Below are 25,663 nucleotides of genomic sequence, written 5' to 3'. Positions count from 1 at the left end.
CAATTTGAACACTTTGTACTTTATGTTTTAAAGCATTTTGATATTTGACGAGAAAGCATGTTAGTAAGTAGTCATTTTTAGTAAAATGAGAAATATTCAATAATTTGTAATGAGCTAACAATTTTTTCATGTATATCTTTTGAAAGTAAAAATGCCCTTTTTGTCTTTTAGCCTCTAGTGAATGAAGCCAAACTAGCAGTTGGAAACATTAAGCCAGAATCTCTTTCAGAAATTCGCTCACTGCGCATGCCACCTGATGTGATCAGAGACATTCTTGAAGGAGTTTTAAGGTTGATGGGTATCTTTGATACATCTTGGGTGAGCATGAAAAGGTAAGTTTTTGAATTTGTAAAAAATGTTATTATTTCATCAATGAATTACATATTCCTTTATATTTTAAATTTTTGTTAATTTTGTTTCTCAAACTGAACTTCATCTAATTACCTGTTGCACACTTTGCCCTGATATCTCAAGATATACTATGTAACATATATCCAGATCTATATTTTCCTTTCTTTATAAGTGATTGTTAAAGTGTCAGTAGAGGAGAAAAGGAAAGCCTTAAGATCTTTAAGAATGTCGCAATAAATATAATCGTTTATTTCGATGCTCACACAGTACAGAGCATGTGTTTACTGTAATTTATCGATGAAGAAAATGTAGTCACTGGTCTCAAAGAGTCTTGCACTCTTGGCAGAGACAGAGAGAGTGAGAGCCCCATAAATAATACAAGAGAAATGTGTACTAGAAAAGACTGAGTATTAACTACATATTCAACAGTGCAGCTTCAGGTTTTATTCTGTAGCAGTGTTATTATGCTATTCAATTCCATTTAGGATTTAGGTTGAAAGTAAAGTCCTTTTCTATCTGGAGATTGGGGAGGAGAGTTAGGTTCAGAGAAAATTTTAAATTCCTATCTTAGAAAGCAGAAAATTTTCTTGTATATCCTAGAGCCTATGAGTACCCAATAGTTCACATAAAAGGATGCGGGTAGAATAACAGGACTGTAATTCCTTTATTTCAGTGTTCCAGGTTAGTCACAGAATATTAGGAAAACTGCTGTGCATCTTTTTGTAGTTCTTTATTTATTAAAAACCATGGGTAGGTCATCTGAAGCTTACATACTTTAATCCCCTATTTTTTGTTAGCTAATTGATTAAAAGTATTGCATACACTGTTTTGTTAAATTGATATTTTTGTAAGAACTAGCACATTTTATTTAACCTCATTTGAAGTAATATGCTTTAATTTTAGTTTCCTTGCAAAAAGAGGTGTGAGAGAAGACATAGCAACCTTTGATGCACGAAATATTCCAAAGGAAATAAGAGAGAGTGTTGAAGAACTTCTTTTTAAAAATAAAGGATCTTTTGATCCAAAGGTAATTTTTAAGAGTTATGGCATAAATTTCCTTTCCATACTGTATAATATCCTGCTTATTAAAAAAGTGATGACTATCAATTGCTTAGACTGTCTAATAACTAAAAGTTTTTAAAAATCAGCTGAACGTATTATAGGTAATAAGCACTTACCAGATGAATTAGGTAAACCAGAATCCAGGTTGGAGGTGGTGGTACATATTTATTATCATAAGTGGTTTTTAAATCCTATTTTTGGCTTTCAGTGGTAAGTTCCCAGTCTGTCATGTCTTAACTTCCAGCTTGCCTCACCTGCTTTTCTTTCTTCCTTGTCATATACCAATAGATATCTTGTAATATAATAATAGATATCTATGTTAGGATATTTGCATCTAATTTCAATGAATAGTTTAAATTCCACAATTCTGGCATGTTTTTTTAGATCCGATCCTTTATTCAAAATGTTGTGTACGTCTTTGACACTAAAAACCATGGTTTGAAAATTGCTTTTGTTTATTAAAGAGGTATCCCACTTAGAGAAGAGAAAGAACTGATGCTTAAACATTGTTGTGGACACATAGTCATTATAAATGTGACTAATAGAATACTTAATATGTTGAAAAAACATTGTTATACTAAAGACCGTATGAGGTTCAAAACGATTTTGAAGCAGAAAGGGAGAAGTACCTTAATCAAAATAGCAATTTTGATTTTGTTTTTATTTTAGCTATAAACCAAAACCTTCATTTTGGGGATAATTTATGAAATGTTTTATTTCATTTTTACCTTCATTTTGGGGGATAACTTGTGAAATAAATGCTTAAGTAAAGTCTGCTAGAATTAACTTTGCTTCTATTTGAAGTTAAGTTAGGAAGCGGGATAACTGTGATGAGTTTTTCAGAATGCCAAGCGTGCCAGCACAGCAGCGGCTCCTTTGGCTGCCTGGGTGAAAGCCAATGTGCAGTACTCCCACGTCCTGGAACGAATTCAGCCTTTGGAAACTGAGCAGGGGCGATTAGAATCGTAAGTGACAGAAAATATAAACAGTTCTAACCTGTACTTATTTTCATCAATTTGATGACTTAGTTATGTAATTAGGATTTATTTAGGATTTCTTGTTTATCTCTAAAAAGGAAGCTGAAAACATTAAAATATATAAAATGAATCAGTTAATTATGAATTCAGTGTTCAACAGACCTAGAAAAGAAAAACCAATTAGAAGGAGATGGAAAGCAGAATCAATCACTTTTCCCCCTACCATTATTATGTTGTTGAAAGGATAAGTTGGTAGAAGTTCCCTTAGAAAGAGCTAAAGTTTTGTAAAGGAATAATATTAAAGTACAAAAAAGTAGGTTTTGTAAATATAGATATTTTATATTTGTTTATGCCTTCTAAGTTCTAGGAAATGTTCACTATGTATTTTCTAAAACATTCTCTGGGCAGGTAGGGGGAAAATGGAACCATTTATTTTTGGGGCTTCAACATCTCAATTTGCTGTTGTTACTGGTCAGCATTATGTTTTACCACGTCTGTTCTCATGCAGACTAAGAGGTACATCATGTCCTTGATTGCCCAGTTTTTCACATATATTCTTAGGCAAGGAGATTTTTTATAGCCCCCCTAAACTATAATTTTTTTAATGTAATTTTGTAAAATTTTTCTGTTAAGTCATGTTAAATTTATACATTATTTTGACTGTATAAATATTTTCCATTGAGACACATGTTTTATATTTTTGTCCTTGTACACCTGTTATTTTTAATAATTACCTCATATTTTTCAGTTGATTATTTTTTCTGTTTACATATCACATATTTATTTGTGGTCTTTCTGTCAGACCCTAAAGCATACTCAGAATCTGTGTGTTCCATTTATTTTTCTCTTACCGTCCTAGAGGCTTTTTTCCTTCTGTTTCAATGTGGACTAGTTGTTCCCCAGGCCTGCTGCTTACAGCTGGTATCTTGGGACTTCTCCTCACCGTTTTCCTGGGGATGACCTTTGTCTCTTTTCTGACAGTATTCTTTTTTATGGGCCCTTGCCTTTCTCTTTTTTAGTCTAGTCCTTCATTTTTCTGGAGATCCTCCTTCACATTAGCTTCCTAAGAAAGGTCAAATGGCGTGAGGAATATTTTGAGGTCTTCCCAGTGTCTAAAATTATCTGTGTTATACCATTACACGTGATCAGTAGTTGGGCCAGGTTCAGAACACTCTGCTAGAAACAGTTTGACCCCACAGTTTTGAAGGCCTTATTCTATTGTGGTTCTCCAAGTTTGGGTTCTGAACCAGCAGCATCAGTATCACCTGGGAACTTGTTAAAAGTCCACATTTTTGAGCATCAGTCGTACTTACTGAATCAGATACACTGAAGGGGGTGGGAGGGTGAGGCCTTGCAGTCCACGTTTGATTTTGTTTTTTTAATATTTTTTATTGACTTTGAGAGAGAGAGGAAGAGGGGGAAAGAGAGAGAGAAACTTCAATGTGAGAGCGAAACATCCTTCTGCACACCCCCGCCCGCAACCTGGGCATGTGCCTGCTGGGAATGGAACCTGAAATCCTTCGGTGCACCGGATGACGCCCAGCCAACTGAGCCACACTGGCCAGGGCAGCAGTCCGTGTTTTGATAAAACCTCCAGGAGATTGTGCAGTGCACAAATGCCCAGCAGCATGCAGCAGTGTAGTCTGGCCATTTGCTAGCAACCTCTCAATGTTTGTGGGTATTTTGGTCAGTCATTTGTGTAGAAGAACCCTCGTAGCTTCTGCCTAGGGTGTGGGTAGAGTAGATGGGAGTGGGTGAGGGTTATAAACTTGACTTCCAGGATTGTGTTAAGATAGTCTACTCTCAGTGGGGGAGGCAATCTGAGATCAAACTCTTGATAGTACTGACTGTCAATCCTCTGTATTTAGTTCTATTGTTATCTTCAGAGGTACCTGTTGTCTACATTTCCTGAGTATTAGAATTATTTTAGCTTCTCTTCCTGCAGCCATTTAACTTTTGGCTTTTTGAATTCTGGTATGTTAGTTATCACCTTTCAAGATTTTATTAAATTACTATTTTGTAATACTTTTCTACTTCATTATCTTTCTTCTTATGCATGTATTTCTTTTTTATTCCCTTGGTTTCATTCTGTAGAGTTTGAAGGGATAGTAGATAAATGACTTTGTTTACCATTTTTATCCAGAAATCTACTCACACGTCTTTAAAGATAGACTCCTGGAAGTGGTATGGTTAAATCAGAGAATATATTTTTAATTTTAGCTTTGCTTTTCAAATCAAATTCTAAGTAAAGATATTATGACTACTGAATTATTGACAGTTTTGATTGTCATTTATTTACTGCAAGATTACATTTTAAGGTGCTAGTGCTGTATTTGTTGATATCTAAAATAGAATAACTTTTATAAAATTGTATTTTAGAAATTTGAAGAAAACTGAAGACAGAAAAAGGAAACTAGAGGAGCTTCTTAATTCTGTTGGTCAAAAAGTATCAGAACTCAAAGAGAAGTAAGTTAAGTTTTAAAATGTAATTTGGATATTTGAAAACATATCTCAACTGTTTTTTTTTTTGGAAATCGTAGTTAGAATTACTACTTTCACTTCTTTTTTTGTTATTTATCACTCCAAAATTGGGAAAGGTATAATATAGAAGGTATTCCTTTTTCAAAAAAAAGTTTTCATGGTATAGACAAAAACATTTTAAATCTCCTTGGTATAGTTATCACTATGTATATATTTATTCCCAAGCGTTGGAAAACTGAGCAAGTTAAATAGAATGTAATGAGCTAATACTGAGTGTTTACATTTGGTATTCCCATTTCCTTAGTGTTTTGAATTTAATATTTTAGACTCCTTTATTTTCAATGATGCTATTCTGTAATCTTCCATGAGGGTGTATGATCACATTAAAAAATCTATTCTTTTAGCTTTCTGTTTTTTTTAAAAAAAATATTCCCTGTGCAAATGTTGTACTCAAATTTAAGGACCACTTACAAATATTATTAATCTTAAAACCTTTCATGTACCTCTGGGCTCCTGATTGCTATTTAGTGTAATATAGAAAATATTAATATGGGAATTATTATAAATGTGGGAAAATTTTTCTTTAAAAAATGTGAAGATAGGAAAATGGAGTCCAGTAGTCCCCCCTTATCTGTGGGGGATATGTTCCAAGACAACAGTGGGTAGTATTTGAACCTATTTATACTATGTTTTTTCTTATATGTACATACCTATGATAAAGTTTAATTTATGAATTAGGTACAAACGTATTAACAATAACAAATAATAAAATAAAGCAATTATAACAATGTACTATAATAAAAATTATGTGAATGTGGCCACTAATTTTGGAGGATCCCTTGTTGAAGTCTTCTTATATACATGTAACATGTTGCCATCAATCAGAACATGTTTTCTGTTCGTGTCTTCTACCCACAAATTTAATGCCTTTCCATATTAACTAAGCACTTAACAGACACTGTGTCCATAAATTTTGTTTTGAGGTGCAACAACAAAACTAGCATGAATTATTCTTTCCTTTTTCACAGTTTCATGGGTAGAAGAGTCATTCTTACCATCGATCTTAGCAACTTCAGCATACAACTTTTTTTTCTTTTCTAAGTTGAGAACTTTCACATTTTCACTTAAACGGAGCACTTTGCGGCTTTTCTTTGGCATATCCGAAAGAATTGCCAGCATCACTTACTCTTGTGCTTTGGGGCCACTATTAAGTAAAATAAGTGTTACTTGAACACAGCACTATGATACTATGACAGTCGATCTGATAACTCAGATGGCTACTAAGTGACTTAGAGTGGGTAGTGTATATAGGGTGGATACCCTGGACAGAGGGCTGATTCATGTCCCAGGCATGACAGAGCTGGACAGTGTGAGACATTATCACACTACTCAGAATGGTTTACAATTGAAAACCTGTGAATTATTTATTTCTGGAATTTTCTATTAAATATTTTTGGACTGTAGTTGGCCACAGGTAACTGAACCCGTAGAAGGCAAAACCACAGGGAGGACTACTGTATGTGATTAAATAACTTATTATTGTTTGCTTTCAGTTTTATGAAACTAAAACCTTTTATGTGAACACATTTTTTTCCCAAGTGGTGTTATGTTTCCTTTTTTCTTAAGGAAGGAATAGAAATTGTTGTACCAAGAAAGAAATTCATCATTGACTGAAATCTATGAATTTTTCTCTGTATATAGTCAGGAAATAATTATCTCTTTATATATTTACTTATAGAAAAAAATAAACCAAAAAGAAAACCTCAAACCCATAAATTCAGTGTCCTCAATATTCCTGAATATTTTTTTATGTTAGAAATATAGGAAAGAAATCACATCATTTTCTTACAGGTATAATTAAAGAAGTGTGAGAAAAATAGTATATTCTTTTTAGTATCATATGCCCAAAATCAGTACTTAACATTCAGCTAACTGTCCAGTATTTGTTGAGTAGATAGCATATGGTAGCAATGTTTTGATTCCATTTATAAGGCATTTGTACATGTGTCAGGTGTTGTACTAGTCACTTTACATAATTATTTTTTTAGTACTTAAAACAGTACTGAAAGGTGGATTTTCTTCCATTTTGCATATTAGGAAGCTGAAGATTAGAAAGGCTATTTTTGTCTTATGTTACGCACCTAGTAAATGACTGGGCTAGCATTAGATTCTAGATTAGTCTAACTCCATAAAGTTCCTGTTTTTAATCACTACTCAATACTAACAATATTTTAGAAAGATTATTATGAAAACCTTCAGAATTAACTTTTAATTTTAAGTAAAACAGAATGTCATTTTCAACTTTAGAGTCATTATCAAGAATGAATTAATTCTGGTTAATATACAGTTACTTAACATGATCCTTAATTAAGATTTAATTGACTCAAGGTTGTGAGCGACAATCTTATTTTCTTGTGTATTTACAACGAGGGAGTTGAAAAAGTAAGCATGATCTATCTATTTTTAAGTTCTAATTTAACAACATTAGAGAGACACTTGTCATTTTTCATACAACTTGTACAAAAATAAACAAGTTGATTTGATTCAGAAAATATTTATCACAAAACCATGTACAAGGTGTAGTATGAATTGTTGAGGTGAGCAAAGATGTAGTCTCTGTTTCCAGATCTAGAGCAAATGTCCAATGGATTTTATGAATTGATAGAAATGTTGTATAATCTGCGCTTTTCGGGTAGCCATTAACGATATGTGGCTATTGAGAACTTGGAATGTGGATAATATGACTCAGGAATTGAACTTAAAATTTAATTTAACTTAAATTTAAGTAGCTACCTGTTGCTAGATGGCTACCATATTGAATATCTGAGTTCTAGAGTCTTATGTCTCAGGGAAGGAGAAACACTTGCAGAGGTGATCAGTGTACTGTAAGGTTCATGGGACTTGATGTCAGACACACGCATATACGCATTTTTAGATCCCCTGCTAATTATTGGTGAGACCTGTGTAATAACCTGTTTGGGTGTAAGTTTTTATATCCTGAGCATTTTATAGGCACTTACGTATTTGTTGAAGGACTAAGTATTCATGTGGACTATTACTGTTGTATTTAATAAAACTATAAATTTTTACAAGTATTTTTTAAGGAAAATAATTTTAAAAGTTATAAATTTTGGTGAATGGGCATGTAGGGAGAGAATATATATAATGGGCTGGATATTGGAGGTGAATTTAAAGTTTTTATTTGTATGTTTGATAGCTAGATGTTTAAGGGAATCAGTCAGGAGTGAGGTAGGGATAAGGAAGGGATGAAGATATTCTAGGCAAATGGAGCAGCCTGGAGAAGTGCACCACAGGTGAAGGGTAGAGCATTTTCTAAGAAGAAATAATTACTCTGATGTTTACACAGAGTTTTGTTGGACTGGAATAGAATGAAATAACACTGAAAAGATAAATTGAGTCAATCTTATGACAGGGTCTTGAATGTCATATGGAGAAGTATGTATAGTTTATTAATGCCTTGTGAGAATTCTACACTTCAAATATATATACACATATATACATACATGTGTATGTATATGTATGTGTATATGTTGGTATATGTACCTGTTCTATGAATGATATATATATATATATATATTAATATATTTTTATTGATTTCAGAGAGAGGAAGGGGGGAGAGGGAGACATCAGTGATGAGAGTCATTGATTGGCTGCCTCCTGCATGCCACCTGCTGGGGGTTGAGCCCGAAACCTGGGCATGTGCCCTGACTGGGAATCAAACATCGATCTCCTGGATCCTAGATCGATGCTCAGCAGCTGAGCCACGCTGGCTGGGCTTTGAATGATATTTTGAGCACAAATATTATTGGTAGTATTGTCATTAATTAAATTTTCATATAAAAGTTCCCTTTACTACCTAAAGATAATTTAATCAAATCTCTTAAATTTCTTTGCCTTTAATGTTTTCATAGATTTCAGAGCAGGACTTCAGAGGCTGCAAAACTTGAAGCTGAAGTAAGCAAAGCACAAGAAACAATTAAAGCTGCAGAAGTCTTAATTAATCAGCTTGATAGAGAACACAAGAGATGGAATGCACAGGTTTGTGTGAGAGAGAAAGGTTATTAAAGGGCTTCCGTGAAAATACAGGAAATCTATAATGTAATGTATTTGTTAAAAAATAAAAATGAGAGAAATATCCATTAATGTTCAGCTGGCTTAGGAAAAATGATCTAGATATTAATGGCTGTTATGTGAATTAATCTTTAAGCAAAGTATCTTTATATGAATGGATTTTTGACAAAGCAACCAATTTGTCTTTTTTTTTTTTTTAAATATATCTTTATTGATTTCAGAGAGAGGAAAGGAGAGGGAGAGAGAGAGAGAGAAACATCAATGTTGAGAGAGTCATTGATCAAGCCCACAACCGGGCATGTGCCCTGACCGGGAATCGAACCCTGATCGCCTGGATCCCAGGTCAATGCTCAACCGCTGAGCCACGCCCAGCCGGGCCAAATATATATCTTTATTGATTTCAGAGAGAGGAAAGGAGAGAGACAGACAGACAGAAACATCAATGATGAAAGAGTCATTGGGGATTGAGCCCGCAACCCGGGCATGTGCCCTGACCAGGAATCAAACCCGGATTGCCTGGATCCTAGGTCGACGCTCAACCACTGAGCCATGCCTGGCTGGGCTTTGTCTTTTTTATCTGTGTTATTGAGGGGAAGGGCATGGATGAAAAGTTGATGGAGAATGCAGTATTCTTTAGGTATTTTTTGGAACTCACCATTATCAGGACAGTGATTTTAGATTTGACACTGTTAGCTATGTATTTCTTCTTGAAATGCTCTGTTAGAGTGTTGTCTCTTGTTTTTGTTTGTTTGTTTTTCTTTAACCAGTTAGGTTCCCTCCTGCACCTGCTCATCCAGTAATGTCGGTATCCCCCCCTCTTCTTCTTTCTTTGCCATTATTCTGGGGTTATATTGTCCAGAAGAATGTCACCTATATTATGATGCTTACTAGAGCTATATTTCTAGGCTGCTGAGTTTTAAATTCATATTTCCAACTATACTTTAGGTATTTGCATTTAACTGTCTTGGGAACTCAAACATAATATGTCTAAATTAACTGATTTTTCTTTTTCTGACCCCAAATCTCTTATTTTCTATCTCTCATAGGCATCTTCCTTCTAGGCATTAAAACTAAAAACGTAGTTGTCCTAGACTCTTCCTTATTTACTTGTCATAATCCATTTGCAAATACCTCTCATATTTGTCTTCTATCCTTAATGCCAGTTCTTTTCATTTTTCCTCCTGAATTCTCCCAACTTGTCTCACTGTTATCTGACCATTTAATTGGTTCATTCTTTATTTGTCAGTTTAATTATCTTTCTAAAACCCAGTCCATAACATCACTCACTGCCCTGTTTAAACACTTTCAATGGCTCATAATTACCACAGGTTAAAATAGGAGCTCCTTCCCGTGGGAAACCTTCCATAATGTTACTCCCTCCAGTCACTCTACCTCTCTCTCTTCATTACTCCTGAATTGCTACTTTTTCTGCTCAAACTTATGCTTTAGCCAACTATGCTTTTAACTATAATGTAATGTTAAAAAAAAAAAAAGAGAGAGAGAAATATCCATTAACGTTCAGCTGGCTTGGGAAAAATGATCTAGATGTTAATGGCTGTTATGTGAATTAATCTTTAAGCAAAGTATCTTTATATGAATGGATTTTTGACAATGGATTAATGGATTAACGAGTCTCAATGATTAACCTTTGTTTTGTGCCTTTGTTCATACTCTATGTATCTTAATTGTATTTCACAAAAAGTGATTCTAATTCATAGTTCATATTTAACTGTGATTGGGATAAAGGTTCTGCTTTTTTAAAAAATTGTTAGAAACTTCCAATGACAAAACATGTCCATCTTTACAAATATATTGGGATTTCACGCATTTGTTTAATAGCAGTATCAAAGGTCTTGTTGATATTTTTACATTTTGACACTTTATTCAAGATAAGGGTTATTACTTTTAAGCCACAAATGATTTTTTTTTCTACACTCAGAACTCTAATTTATGAAGCTGTTGTTATTTCCACTTTAAAACATATCCCTACATCACTCTCTCTCTCTTTTTTGCAGGTTGCAGAGATAACAGAGGAATTAGCTACTCTTCCTAAAAGAGCTCAACTGGCTGCTGCATTTATTACATACCTTTCTGCTGCTCCTGAGGGTCTGAGGAAAACCTGTTTGGAAGAATGGACCAAGTCAGCTTGTCTTGAAAGTTTGTATTTAGTTATTCATGAATTTGAAATTTCAGTATACTAAATATGCATCTTTTGCTTTTTGTCCTTTTACTTTTGTAAATGAGAGAAATTATCTGTAAAACATACTGTAGCTACTTTAGATTTGCTGAATTCTACAAATGTCTGAGAATTGTTTTGTTATAATGATTATTCTATTCCTTAAATCACTGTATAAAACTGAGACCACTGAATTATTTTTGGTATTTCATGAATGCAGTTAAGCATTTTATTTAAATTTTTACAGTAATTTCATATCTTAAGATGAGATGCAGGAACTGCAAAATTCCTTGTGAATTTTTTGCTTTTCACAAATTATTATAGTTGTGAAACATTTGTTTAATAGGTAAAATATAAATTAACTGAGTTCCATTTCTTTGCCCTTTTTTTGTAACCTTATTTTCACCTTAGTTTCTGGTGTTAAATGGGGAAGAATGGATTTAATAGTAAAGATAGTGATGAGATTTTTGAGTATATTTTAAAATTTGTATCCCCTCCCCCTTGTCAAATACAAGATTGTTGTATTGAAGTATTATTGATATCTTTAACTTTTCAGAATTTGATATGAGGAGGTTTCTTTGTACTGAAAGTGAGCAGTTAATTTGGAAAAGTGAAGGCCTACCATCAGATGATCTTTCCATAGAAAATGCTATTGTTATCTTACAGGTAATTAATCAATTTTAATTTTCTCACTAGAAGTATTTCTTTTCAATGTTGTTCCAAGAAGTACCTTCTTCAGATTCTTAGGCTTTCATAATTGCTCTTCTCCTAGTTACATAAAAGGGAAATATTTTTCTAATGACAGTCCATTCATGATTCAGTTGGTGAATCTATAATTGTCAGTATAATTTATTTTTTACCTTAATAGAAGTTTATAAAGCAGCATTATTTTGGTCGCAAAAATATTCTAAATTGAACTCCCAAATAGTAAAAGAAATATTTTAGGAATACCTGATTCATTTGGTTGTATAGTTCCTTCATCTAGTGTACATGATTTTACATTTTTATTTTATTTTGTTTTGTAAAATGAAGTTTGAGTGAAGATGAGGTAAGTTTTGGCTTATAAGTTTGAGATGACCATATGCATATTTTAAAAAATTGTCCTTTCACAGTGTATCTTTCCCAGAAGTTGTTTAAACCTGAAACTGTTATAACCTTACTAGCAGTGAATGTGAAAAACAAATTCCAAATCATGTGTACAAACAGATCGTTTCTTTGAATGTTTAGTTTTACCATTAACTTGGTTTACCTTTTTGTTATGAACTGGAAGATAATTTTCCCCCCTTGATAATGTGATCCCTCCCCCCCCCGTTCTTTCTATCTTAATAGTTTATACTCCATAATACCAGTTTTCTGTTTCCTCTCTGTAATCCCCTCTCTGTAGCCCCCTCACACTGCTTCCTTATTCCGTAACTCCAGAGTCTCAAAGAGAAGATGAACACTAGGTGCTCCTCTTTAGGCAACACAGGCAGAGCGTTGTTAGGTTAGTACTGTGGGCTCTGTTCCCTCCTGGGTAATCCTACTAATCAGCTGATTACCTTGGCTCGTTACCTTGGTATCTTACCAGTGGAGAAGTTGCTGACCAAAGATTAAACAGTTTTGTCTTCTTTTAATGTGATTTGGCTTGTTCTTCAATTTACTTTTGAACATATTTCATTATTATTTTTTACACTAGAATTACAGACCTGGATCTCTAAATGTGTGTGCAAATAAATTCATTATATTATTACAAACTATGTGAGTTTTATTATATTTGTTATTCCTTCTCCAAGGTTTTATAATCTTCCTTTTTCAATAATCTAAGAAAGCAATAATTTGCAGATTTAAAAAACACAATTTAAATACTCTTCTTTTTTTATTCTATAAGAAATCGGGGGGGGGGTGAGCGTTTAGATAAAATATATTTATCACAATTTTTATTTTTTACTGATGATAATTTAATTTTACTGATGAAAATACTTTTTTATTCCAAATCGCCTTTCATGATAAGTACAGGAGAAATTATTTTTGATATTAATTTTAATAATAAGTAGATTTATTTTATATTTGATATTGCCAAGTTTCTTATAGATACTTATATATTCATATAACAAAACAAAAACCATTTGGAAAAGTTTTTTAGGGTAATTATTTTATGGAAATGAATTTGCCATTATGGTCAGCATTCTCAATTGTAAAGTATACTAGATTTAGAATACGCTGCTACAGTTAAGGGTGTGACTGGTTAGCACATGTCCATAACATCTCATGAACCATCACCACCATGTGATGTACGTGAAATTAGATCTCTAAATATATACAGATTGGATTTTGGGGAAGTCTTACCTGAGAAAAATGGCTTGGCATAATGAATAAAATTTATTTTTTTAAAAATATATCTTTAGCCTGGCCGGGCCGTGGCTCAGCGGTTGAGCGTCGACCCTGGGATACAGGCGATCGGGGTTCAATTCCCGGTCAGGGCACATGCCCGGGTTGCGGGCTCAATCAATGACTCTCTCATCATTGATGTTTCTATCTCTCTCTCTCCCTCTCCTTTCCTCTCTCTGAAATCAATAAAGATATATTTAAAAAAATAAAAAAATTAAAAAAAATTATATCTATATATATATATATATAGATATATATATCTTTATTGATTTCAGAGAGAGGAAGGGAGAGGGAGAGAGATAGAAATATCAGTGATGAGAGTCATTGATCAACTGCCTCCTGCACGCTCCTGACTGGGGATCGAGCCCACAACCCGGGCATGAGCCCTGACCAGGAATCGAACTGCGATCTCCTGGATCCTAGCTCAATGCTCAACTGCTGAGCCACACCTGACCAGGCAAATGTATTTTTGAGTCAGGTATCACATCTCATTTACTATACTAGAGCTTTTCTGAAACTCTCCCTCTCAATGGAGGCTTTCCCACATTTAAGGCTGTAGCCACTCATTTATTGGTGCTAAGAAAGGCCTTTTGTGTCAAAAATTATTCCTTTGTTTGTCTTACAAAGATGCTTGAATTTCTCATTTTTGGGTTACGCTAAATATTGAAGTGCATGTATTGTCTGGGAGAGGAAACAGTCAAATACTTATCCATCAATGGCCTTGTAACAAGAATTAGTTTTATTAGAATAGCTGAAAGTTTGTATGACCTATGTCCTTGATTGCCATGATCTGTGCCTATTGTCCTGATGTAATTTTAATAGTTTTCCTTTTACTCTCAAAAGTGTCCTGGTTTCGGTGATAAATTATATGATATTTTTAGTTTTGTGGGATTCAGTAGATAATGGAGAGTATAAGGCTATTAGAAACTATAGAGAAGTGTGAGTGAAAAGCATCCAAAAAGAAGATGGAAAAGGTGATTAATTTAAATGTCACAGTATTATAATTTGTGAAGAGATGTATTGAATATTTGATACATTTTTCTTGTGAAGAGTATTGAATATTTGATTTTTACTGTACATAGTTCAGTTTCTAATTAATTTCTTTAAACCACTTAGAATTCCTGAGATTATTTTTTCTTCATGCCATTCAGTGTATCATGAGGAAATGCAAATATTAGTCTAAACAGTATGAAATTATAACGGTATATCACATAGGGAATTGTTTTTTGTTTTTCTCCCCAAATAAATCCCAAATTAATAATGATAATCAACACTTTTATAGCACTTACTGTGTTGTGCCTATATTACTATATAAGAATTTATATAGGTAAAGCACTTTAAGTTATTAAATTTTCAAATCAACCCTATCTTGTAGATATGGAAATTGAAGCACAGAAGGGTTAAATAGGTTGTCCAAGGTCACGTAGCTGTCAAATCTAGCCAGTCAGTGCTGTAAAACTGCCTCTCACCTGCACATGGGTGTGTTTCTGTATATGTTTAACTTATAAATATTCTAATATTCCTATTAACGTAATTCTTAGCTACTCTTAGTTTTATTTATAAAACATGTTTCTATTCTTATCCCATTTACAGGTATTAAAAGTAAAATTAGAGTATTGTAGATGTTTTAAAATAATCTTTTGAAAAATATCCTCTGCCAAATCCCACCCTCTCCCTCCCCAAGGAGAGAAGAATTAAAAGAGATGTTGTCTCTCTCTCGCCTTTCACCTCTGTTCTGAGCTCCTGACCTGTAGCTCCAACTCCTAAGGTTAAATATTATCTGGAGCTCCTGTCCTAGCTAGTTCAAGCTCTGTATTTTTATTAATCATTATCATTATTCTTATTTTAGTGGAGAATCTTTCACTGGCGAAGTACGGTACATTTAAGCAAAAAAAAACAACAACCAAAACCACACATACAAAAAAAACGCAATATATGCTTTTAAATAACTGAAATGTTCAAAAGATTGGGTTTTACCAGGACATCCGTTGCTCTCTCTCTCTCCACCTTAAGAGAGGGATTCATTCTCAGATAGCTTCTCTCTACCCTGAGTTAAGGATGGCCCTTGCACCATTATCAGAGTGTATGTTCCCAGACTCAAGTTATGTCTCACCTTTCTGCCCTCCCCTCCCCCACTCCAGTGCATTTATGGCAACACCCCAAAAGGATTCTGATTCGTAGTTTGGGTTGCTTGTTCGCCTCTTGAGCGCAGTGCTAGATGATTGATAATCCCATCAGAAATACACTGAGTGGGGCATGAAAGGTGGGCAGAGGCAGCTATCCACTCTAATGCTTTTTCTCTCGCTCCCCCTTCTTACCCAGTGCTTCTCATTTATTTCCTCCCAGTGCACATGTCACAATCTTGGCCTAGTAATGAAAACTGCAAATCTGCAAGTCATTCTCACTTTAATTTTACATTTAGTTACTTATTCAATAAGTCTTATGAAATCTACTTCTCAAATGTGTAATGATTTTATTCTATTCTAACCACATCCACTGCCAGTGGCTTCATTTAAGGCCTTCATCATTTTACACCTGGATAAATACATTATTGTACCAGTTGGTCCCTTGCCCCCAACATCACTTCCTTTACTGCTGTTGTAGTGATCTTTCTAAAATGTTAATGTGATCATGACAGTCCCAAGATGAATATAATTAAGTGACTTTCAGTTTCCTGAAGTGTAAAAATTTCATTATCCTTAAAAAGGATATGAAAAGTTCTTCATGATCAGAAAAACTGCGATTACTCCTGTCATTTTATATGCAGCATCTTTCCCTACACTTTTTTACTCCAACTGTGCCAAACTACTGACGGCCTTCCAAGTGTACCCAGGCTTTTTATTCCTCTCTCCATCATGCTGTTGTCTTCACCTGAAATGCTTTTTCACCTCTTTGCCAAACTAAGTCCAATTTATCTTTCTTGGTTTGACTTGAATTACTTTCTAGCAGCTTCCCCTAACTCCACCTGTGATCCTATAGAATATTGTCTACTCTTTCATTATAGAATTTTTATTTTTGGCTGCTTTATTGGATGTGAAGTCATTAAGGGTAAACAGATGTATCTTATTAATTTCTGTATTGCTCACATTGTCTTACCATGGTGGAAAGCTTGATATTTTTGGATGTATTATAATTTGTTAAATGTAGATTTTAACTAGTTTTAATCATGAAATACAGGCCTAAAATACACTGTAGAGATTTTATTTAAATCTTTCCAGAGAAGTATAAATAAATGAATACAAACCTATAAATACTCTTTGAAATTCTTAACAATGTTTTCTGTGCTAAAAACATGATTTTCTGAAACTTACCTCCTTTTTTTTTTTTTTGCATCAGATCATTGGTTTGAAATCATGGGTAAGAACTTTTTTAAAAAATTAAAATAATAATTTTCATGGTTAGGCAAAATCTAGTAGACTTGTGAAATGTTTGCTATTGAATGCTAACATAAAATAAGATCTAAAACCAGGTGTTGCATGTTGGTAATACTTAAGAGGATCTTTAGTAACCATCTCATTTTGCTGGGAATAACAGATTTACAGGATGGAGCAATAAGTGGAACTTCCAGAAATAGATGCTGGGTGAAGATCATACAGCAGTGACACTGAAGGAACTGTGGTGGGAGTAGTCCATTCTGGGTGCAAGCAAAAAGGGGTGCATTGTCTGGAGAGAATGTAAAAGCCATAATAGAGCCATTTTAAACTCAGTCATATCTTTATTATCACCATATGCTGGCAGTTTCAAACAGTTGTTGGTAAAGTGCTCTTCATCCCTGGGGTAGATGGTCCCCACTACCCGCCTCCTTTGTATGTCCCTGAAATAACATTGTTGTTTTAGACATAACTCAGTCTTTGTTTCGCTTTCACTTCACGTGTTATCTTCTCCGTATAGCACACAACTGCATTACAGTTTTCAAATAAAGGAAAACTTAAGAAAAATTAGGTCAGTCACTTAACTCTGACTGACTAGGTAACAATAATTATTAGGTGACTTAAACTGACATATATTCACACATATTTAAAATTTTCACTTATAAGTACACACACACATATATAATTGGCTTTCTTTCATCTGCTAGTGGTGTTATGTGTAGGGCATTTTCACTGGTTTCTAAATTTTGTTTGTTTCAGAGTTTAATTAGTGATGGGTATTCTATAATGTATTCAGTTCCTAGTTCATTAGATCTTAAATTATAACTTATGTAATTTTTTTCTTCCAGGACACTTCTTTTGTAATATTAACTGTGTACTGCTTTGTAAGAATTAATGTTTTAAATATAAGCCATTATATTGGTAGCTATTTCAGTAATGTGCTTGTGATTAGTTCATACTTCTCTTTTAAGGCCTTCATGGTTTATTCAACCAAAGAATATATAAAGTTTGGCAGTAACTTGGTTGTCTAGAGCTCTTGCTCACTATATTGTTAATTTACATTTTCTGTTACTGTGAAGTAAATCAGACCATACTTACTTCACTGTGGTTAAATCTAATTACCTAATATTAATTACTGATCACTCTAAAATTTATTAATGTGGCCTCTGGTGCAGCTAAAAACTATACCTTTAATTCTTTCTCATGGTTGCTATTTATATTCTCCAAAGCCTAAGAGAAGAACTAACTCAGTAATTGATTCACAATTTTTAGGAAATTATTTCCATTTAATAAAATCTTATAATTTTTCTTTTCAACTAGAGTCGAGTATGCCCATTTCTTATAGACCCTTCTTCCCGAGCTACAGAATGGTTAAAAACACATTTGAAAGACTCGCGTTTGGAAGTTATTAACCAGCAGGTGTGTATAACTTCTAATTTAGGTACCAGCTAGTGATGGCATCTTATGGTGAAAAGAACTCTGTGTCTGTAATCAGAAAACAGATTCAGAGCTGAGCCTTATTATTAACTTACCTGGTGGGGGACCTGGGGAAAGAATGTAACTCTCTTAGCTTCAGATTTCTAATTTGTAAAAAAGGGATAAGAATATTTGTTTCATTCCTTTTAGTGAGGGCATTGATCCAAGCTCTGGGAATTTAATGATGAGTAGAGTAGTCATTCTTTCTGCACTCATGGACATGATAGTCTAATAGGTTAGACAGACAAATAATAAGCACTTACACTAAATTATGTTTAAAGACACAGTATAAGATCTTATAGAAATGAGCTGCTAATTTAGCTTGGAGAAAGCCTCCTGGACTTTTAGTATACTTGTAGTTTCTCTCAGTATCTCTTATAATTTCCTATGCCTATAACTCACCAAGGATATCTTTGAAGTGTTCTAAGATTTGACATATTGTTGGTGAAATTTAATCACATTCTTTTGGCTTGTGACTTCTCATTGTCATTCTTGCCAACGAAATTATTTTTGGCTAGGTTTTTTTTTTTTGAGGAAAGCCTTGTGTATGATTAATTTTCATAGATATTCTTCAGGTAATTGAAAAATTGCCTCTTTAAAACATATTGCACTTATCAAATGGGGATATTTACCTCATTTGTGTGTTGAGAATAATTGTAAATTAGATTATATGCATTGTACTTTAATGTCACTTATGGTTTGCAATAGGAGATCTTAATATTATCCCTTCAAATATTTAATTTATTTTAACTACAGTTGGAGGTCTGGAATGATATTTGAAACTGCTCTTTTCCTAGCCAGAAAGCCTCAGAATTCTTGCTTGGTTATAGAATTTTGTCTAAATGTTCTTTTTACCATGATTAGACCTCCTCCACAAAGAAAAGTTTACTACAATTTATCATTTTGCCTTTCTTCTTCCATTCAATGTTTGATTTTGAGCATAACCAAAGTAGTTCTTACTGAGTGTTGAATGAATAACTCATTGCATATAGAATTTGAAAATTGTTCTGCATCAATTTGAAATTGTAATGGACGATTGAAGAAAGCTTTTTTATTGTTAATGTGAAAATCCTTATTTTCCTTATATCTAAGTTATTTATGAAATTTATTTGATATTTTATTCAACTAAAATGATTCATTGACAAGTACTTATAACTAGAAAAGCACTCATGAATAATTTGAATTAATGTGCATATTAAATTTTAAAATAGGACTTTTATAAACATTAAGGAAATAAAGGAATTCATATGTATTCTTTTTTTTTCTCTTAGGATAGTAACTTTATCACAGCTCTCGAGTTGGCAGTACGTTTTGGGAAAACTGTTATTATACAAGAGATGGATGGTGTAGAACCTGTTCTTTATCCATTATTGAGACGAGATCTGGTTGCTCAAGGTAAATATTTGACAGTTTCCAGACAGTGATTCTTAAAATTTTCAAAGTAATTAACTTCATAACTAACTGACTATTTTTTGTCTTGCCACTGAATCTGAGGAAATAGAAACTTGTTGGGAAGATGATGGTAACATCATTAGAGTCTAATAGTAACAGCAAATAAACCAATTCTGAAAGTACCTTTATTGAAGAGCCCCTGTGTTGGGGTCCCCAAGACTGTTCTCTGGTACAGTGTTTTATTAGGAAGACTCACAGGACCCTGCATAGTTACAGTCATAGCTAAAGTTTATTGTAGGGAAAGGATACAAAGCAAAGTCAACAAAGAGAAAAGGCACATAGCAAACAGGAGAAAGCTTCCAGGAGTCTTCTTCCATTGGAGACACACAGGACATGCTTACCTCCCCCAGCACTGAGTGTGACAACACTTATGAAATGTTGTCTACCAAGGAAACTTGTTAGAGATTCAGCTCCCAGAGCTTTTATTGGAGGCTAATTATATAAGCACTTTGTTCCAGGCATGTAGCAAAATTCCAGACTCCCCAAAGGAAAGTAGGTGTTCATCATAAGCCACAATTTTTTATACAAACAGTTAGGTGATCTGGGATTGGTGAAAACCCTCCCCAAACCCAAATTCCCAAATTCTGATTATGGCCCTACCTTGCAAGCAGGCTTTTCTAAGATTGGTAGTCTCTCGACTGCTATGTTACCTCTTTTCTGCACAGGTACCTAACTCAGACTTTGTCCATTAGAAAGTAATGCAAAGTGTGTTATGCAAAGTGTATGACATATATACATAGACAGGTACTTCTACATATATACATATACCACACACGTTGGTATTTGTAGTACTGCAAGGTTTAAATAGAAAATTGGAGAAAATGGGACAAAGCAAAGAAATAGCAAAGCATGCACTGTTTGTTGATCACCTGTTAGCCCCCAAATCAATATGTTTAGCCTGGCAGTGGTTGATTTGTTGTGAAAAGAACTCTGGTAGTGGGACTTTTGCCTTTGTAACCCGGGCTTACCTTCCACAGTCCAGTTTCTGGTCTCTGTCTGTTCTTTATTGGTGCTAACTCTGATCTGAGCTAGCTCTTGCTATGCTATTTAAGGGCGCGCGCGCGCGCGCGCGCGCGTGTGTGTGTGTGTGTGTGTGTGTGTGTGGAAGTAAACCTTTAGCGCCATCTAGATTTGACTCTCTTTAGTCCATGTTCTGGCCCTTGAAGGCTCATTAAATATAAAGCCCCTGATTGGAGTCAGGTTTTAGCAGTATTGGTGACACTGTCTGACAGTGGGTGTTGACAAGTTCTGAGAAGTTGGATCTAGTGAAAAGTTATATATTCCACATCATGATTGGGCCACATTATGAACCACTGTTCCAGAAAGTTGTGCGGGACTGTTCGAGTCAATTTGTTTATTTTATAACTATGAAAAGAGAGTTAACCTTACTTTTTTGCCTTTCTCCCTGGGCTGGATGCATTTGTGTCACGTTAGTTGAAGTTTGCTTTTCTCCTTGAGTATACTTCAGATTGTCCTTCTCCAGAATGTTGCGCTCCTTATGAATTGCCGTCTTGTCATCATACTTTTTCTTTGGGGACAGAGGATGGTTGTCCTAGAACCACAAAAAACAACGTCTATGTCCAGTTTCATTTACATCCCAGTGTCCTTAATCTAAGCAGTATGAACTGCCTTTGTACATACGGAGGTCAAAGCAGGTAAAAATAATCGGAATAAAAAATGCTTTTCCTCTTCAAATTTATGCTATTCAAAAATCCTTCAGGCCCAGCCAGTGTGGCTCAGTGATTCAGGGTTGACCTATGAACCAGGAGGTCACAGTTCAATTCCTGGTCAGGGCACATGCCCTGGTTGTGGGCTCTATCCCCAGTAGGGGGTGTACAGGAGGCAGCTGATCAATGACTCTCATTGATGTTTCTGTCTCTCTCTCCCTCTCCCTTCCTCTCTGTGAAATCAATAAAAATGAAAAAACATTTAATGCAAAAAAAAAAAAAAATCCTTCAAATATTTATTGATCAAAAAAATGAGCAAGGTGCAGTTTCTCCTCAATTTCTCATTGTTTTTTACTTTCTGATTTCTGTGTGCCTAGTTGTTCAGCCCATGCAGAAGGTAGATAATGGCAGTTTGCAATTGGTAAATAATGAAGACCTCTGGAACAGCTAGCCATGTAGAAGTTGTTGAGAAAGAGGCTGGTGTAGTTGGCAAATAGTTCAAGTTTTACTAACAATAAATATCAAAAGTATTTTTCATTATCATTATAGTTCGTTATGTCTATTTTATTTCCATGTGGGGTTTGAGCATGGATCCAGGACCTAAAGTAGAGATGATAGCAGAAGTTCTTTCTTGGCTTTTTTAGTCCAGATGCTTAACCTTAGTCATGGTTGCTTCATATGGGCATATGTATGTGTATTAAGTTTGTGATTAATTGTTATAGCTGTTTCTAGAGGGTGGCTGTCCATGGGGTTATGTCTTTGGTAGTCCAGTTGGATCTGGGGGGTGCAATGGCATGAACACAGCAGACCAGTCTCCTAGGTTACATTTGGCAACATGTGGAGACATTTTTGATTGTCACAGTACAAGAAGTGTGTGCCAGGGACATCTTTAAACGCTCAAGGCATCTCACAACAAATCATTTTCCAGCACAAATTGTCAATAGTGTTGATGTTGAGAAACCCTAAGCTAGCTCACTGGTTGTGATGCATGAATTGAATCTCTGTACTGATATATTTTAGTTAGTTTCAGCATGGCATGAATATATCCTTATATACAAGCACCCTAGATGTCCACATCTACCACGCCACGCCACGCCACGCCACGCCACACCACACCACACCAATAAAATATACTCAAGCCTGATTCGGGTTCAGACTTTGAGGTTAAGACTTCCTCTGGAAAGAGATCAGGAGACCAAATCTTATACTTGTACCCATTCTGTCTTCATAATGCTCTAAACTACAGGAAAGATTTTGTGTCCTGCCTGGCCGGCATGGTTCATTGGTCGGGCATCGACCTATGACCCAGGAGATCGCGGTTCCATTCGTGGTCAGAGCACATGCCCTGGTTTTGGGCTCAATCCCCAGCCGCGGGCGTGCAGGAGGCAGCTGATCAATGACTCTCTCATCATTGATATTTCTGTCTCTCTCTCCCTCTCCCTTTCTCTCTCTGATATCAATAAAGATATATTTTTTAAAAAAGTAAAAAAAGATTTTGTGTCCTGAAGAAAAAATTGGTCGAAATTAACTCCAGCATAGGTTAACTCCAGTGTAAATCAAGACTTTCTAAAGTAAAGACTGTGTTGGACTTACTGTTCTATGTCCCATATTTTCTAAGAGTAGGATATGGGGCTTATATATACAAGGATCTTTTTTAGACAATAAGCCGTTTACTCTGAATTTTTAAAAATGTTTTGTCCAAATAATACATGTTTACAAAATCATATAGTACATAATGGCAGTGGTCTTCTGTCCTTCCCCTCCTCATTACTAGTCCTACTCACCAGAGAAAACCAGTTACTTTTCAGTTTTAATATTTTATTGAAATATACATGAATGTGTGTATATGTATAAGCACCCAGGTTAAGATTTAGAACTGTATCGGCTGTCCGGAAGTGCTCTTATTTACCTCTCTCCCCAACAAGGATGACCACATTCCTGACTTACAACAGCGTAGATAAGTTCTGCTTGTATGTGTACATGGTTGCATACATGAGAACAAAGGAGAGCAGCACCTGACCGCTGTGGGCTGGGAACTGGCCTGGCTCTGACAGCGTGGCTGTGGTGTTCTGTCCAACAGAAAGGTTTCACATCTCTACCATTAGACAGTCACTCTATGACCATCATCATGCCTGAGCCCCAAAACAAGAATACTTTCCATACCACTCCAGCTAATGTGTGACTTCTGCTTTGTTACCAATTATAACTTACTCTTATTTCATCTTCTAGATAAAAATTATTGAGACCAACAGATTGTCTGCTCTTTCTGATAGCGCTCATTTCCCAGCAGGGTATTCCATTTTTGAACCACTCCCAAAGCACCTAAGTCTAAACCCTACACAGGCTCTCTGCCTTCTTACTAAGACAGTGCGCAGTATCCCATGATGATCTGTCTTTTATTGCAAATGCCACTTTGCCAGGACTGCCTTTTCACTCCACATACCCCTGCCTTCCTGCCTTTGCATTTTTGTTGTGATACATTGTCATGCTCCACATGATGTTAAATTGTGTTTAAAATCTACATTTATACGTATTTACCTTTCTAGTGTTAAATTCTCCCAGCATTCTCCTGTTTGTCTCCTCTTTTCCATCTGGATTACCCTCCTTTTGTGGAAGGATTTACTTATATATTTCACTTAGTGAAGGCCCAGTGGAAACAAACTTCCTTTCATTTTTGAAGGATTTTTATTTCTGTCTGTCATAGAATCCTGGGTTAACAGTTATTTTCTTTAGCACTTCAAAGTTTTTCTTCCATTGTCTTCTAGTTTATGTCATTACCATTGAGAAATAACCTGCTGCTTTTATTGTTGCTTCCTTGTGAGTGATGTGCATTTTCCTCTGGATGCTGTAAAGTGTTGCTTTGTCATTTGTTTTTAGTGGTTTGACCCTGATGTCATTAGGATTTGTTTTCTTTGCATTTATTCTGCTTAAAGTTTCCTGAATCATTCCAGTTATTGTAAAGGTATTACACTGGGCTTCTAAATTTGTATTTCTCTGATAATATTAAAGTTCAGTGTTACTTTGATATTGTTTTTTGGGGGCATTTGTATTTGGGGCATTTGTATTTCCTCTATCACAAAGTGCTTTTTGAATTATTTTCACATTAATTTAAATTTTTTAAGTAAACATTTCCAATTTATTCTGGTGTTCTAAAAAATTCCTTACAATGCTTTAATTAACCTTTGACAATAATCTTTGAAGATTTGTGTTTTTTTACTTAAAAAATCAATTATTTGTTGTCAGTTTAAAATCATAAGTTATGGATATAATTGTTGATTAATTTCTCGGTGTCTGTTGAATAATGAATATCATTGTTCTTTATTTTAGAATGTACGTCTTTATAATAAGGCAGAACTTTATTTTTCTTAGTTTAACTTCTTGTCAAGAATTACCTGTGTATGGCAGCCTGAATAAATCCTTTTTGATGTTGCTAGTGGTAACTTTGTAATTACTCATATGTTGATAATCCTAGGTTTTTACCAGTACACACTGTCTCTAAGGATTACATCCTCAATACTAGTATAATAAACACTTTTCAACTGATGAATTTAGAAATAGAGAATAACATATAATTGAGAGTTTTTATTTTTTGTAATCTGTAATCAGTTATTTCAGAAAAATTTGAAATATGAAACATTTGGTTAACATTAAAACCATGTTGAATATAAGTAGATTCTCTTGATGCTTCAGTTATCTCAGGGTCATCTTGATGAGTATTACTTATAGTTACTTGCATAAGTGCCAAGTAATAAAGTATCCCGGTTAATAGTATCTTGGGTAGTCTAACTGTTGCTATCTTATGGACTCTTGAAAAGCCTGTAATACAAACAATTTAGAAATACTAAAAGATATATTTAATATTATGTAACAAAACCCAGGATGTTCAGGCCAACTAATTGTGTCATTCTTAAAAAAATAGGACCACGTTATGTGGTACAAATAGGTGACAAAATTATTGACTACAATGAAGAATTCCGCCTTTTTTTGTCAACAAGAAACCCAAATCCCTTTATTCCACCGGATGCCGCTTCCATTGTTACTGAGGTTAACTTTACCACGACCAGAAGTGGATTACGAGGACAGGTATACATCTATCATAATTTACCTTAGAGATCTTTTGTAGTTTTGTGTACTCATTAGGTATTTGAATGGGAAGCTGTTTTGTTAAACAGATTAGCATTTAATCTTTTG

General features: G+C 34.5%; 1 protein-coding gene across 6 annotated transcripts in view; it reads left to right on the top strand.

Annotated features, from left to right (window-relative positions):
• DYNC2H1 (dynein cytoplasmic 2 heavy chain 1) overlaps positions 1 to 25,663 on the top strand; it is a 244,128-nt gene that overhangs the window by 97,398 nt on the left and 121,067 nt on the right. For all 6 annotated transcript variants that reach the window (XM_087821570.1, XM_087821571.1, XM_016206739.2 and 3 more), the window contains 10 exons: positions 172 to 332; positions 1,255 to 1,378; positions 2,257 to 2,378; positions 4,770 to 4,856; positions 8,804 to 8,930; positions 10,979 to 11,120; positions 11,696 to 11,805; positions 18,198 to 18,296; positions 19,625 to 19,748; positions 25,392 to 25,555. In XM_087821570.1, coding sequence (XP_087677696.1) covers positions 172 to 332; positions 1,255 to 1,378; positions 2,257 to 2,378; positions 4,770 to 4,856; positions 8,804 to 8,930; positions 10,979 to 11,120; positions 11,696 to 11,805; positions 18,198 to 18,296; positions 19,625 to 19,748; positions 25,392 to 25,555 — 1,260 coding nt within the window. The remainder of the gene's footprint in view (positions 1 to 171; positions 333 to 1,254; positions 1,379 to 2,256; positions 2,379 to 4,769; positions 4,857 to 8,803; positions 8,931 to 10,978; positions 11,121 to 11,695; positions 11,806 to 18,197; positions 18,297 to 19,624; positions 19,749 to 25,391; positions 25,556 to 25,663) is intronic.

This window comes from Miniopterus natalensis, chromosome 11, assembly GCF_054644295.1.
Source record: "Miniopterus natalensis isolate mMinNat1 chromosome 11, mMinNat1.hap1, whole genome shotgun sequence".
NCBI lineage: Eukaryota > Metazoa > Chordata > Mammalia > Chiroptera > Miniopteridae > Miniopterus > Miniopterus natalensis.
Note: the sequence above shows the minus strand (reverse complement) of the source record. Positions and strands in the feature narration are given on the sequence as shown.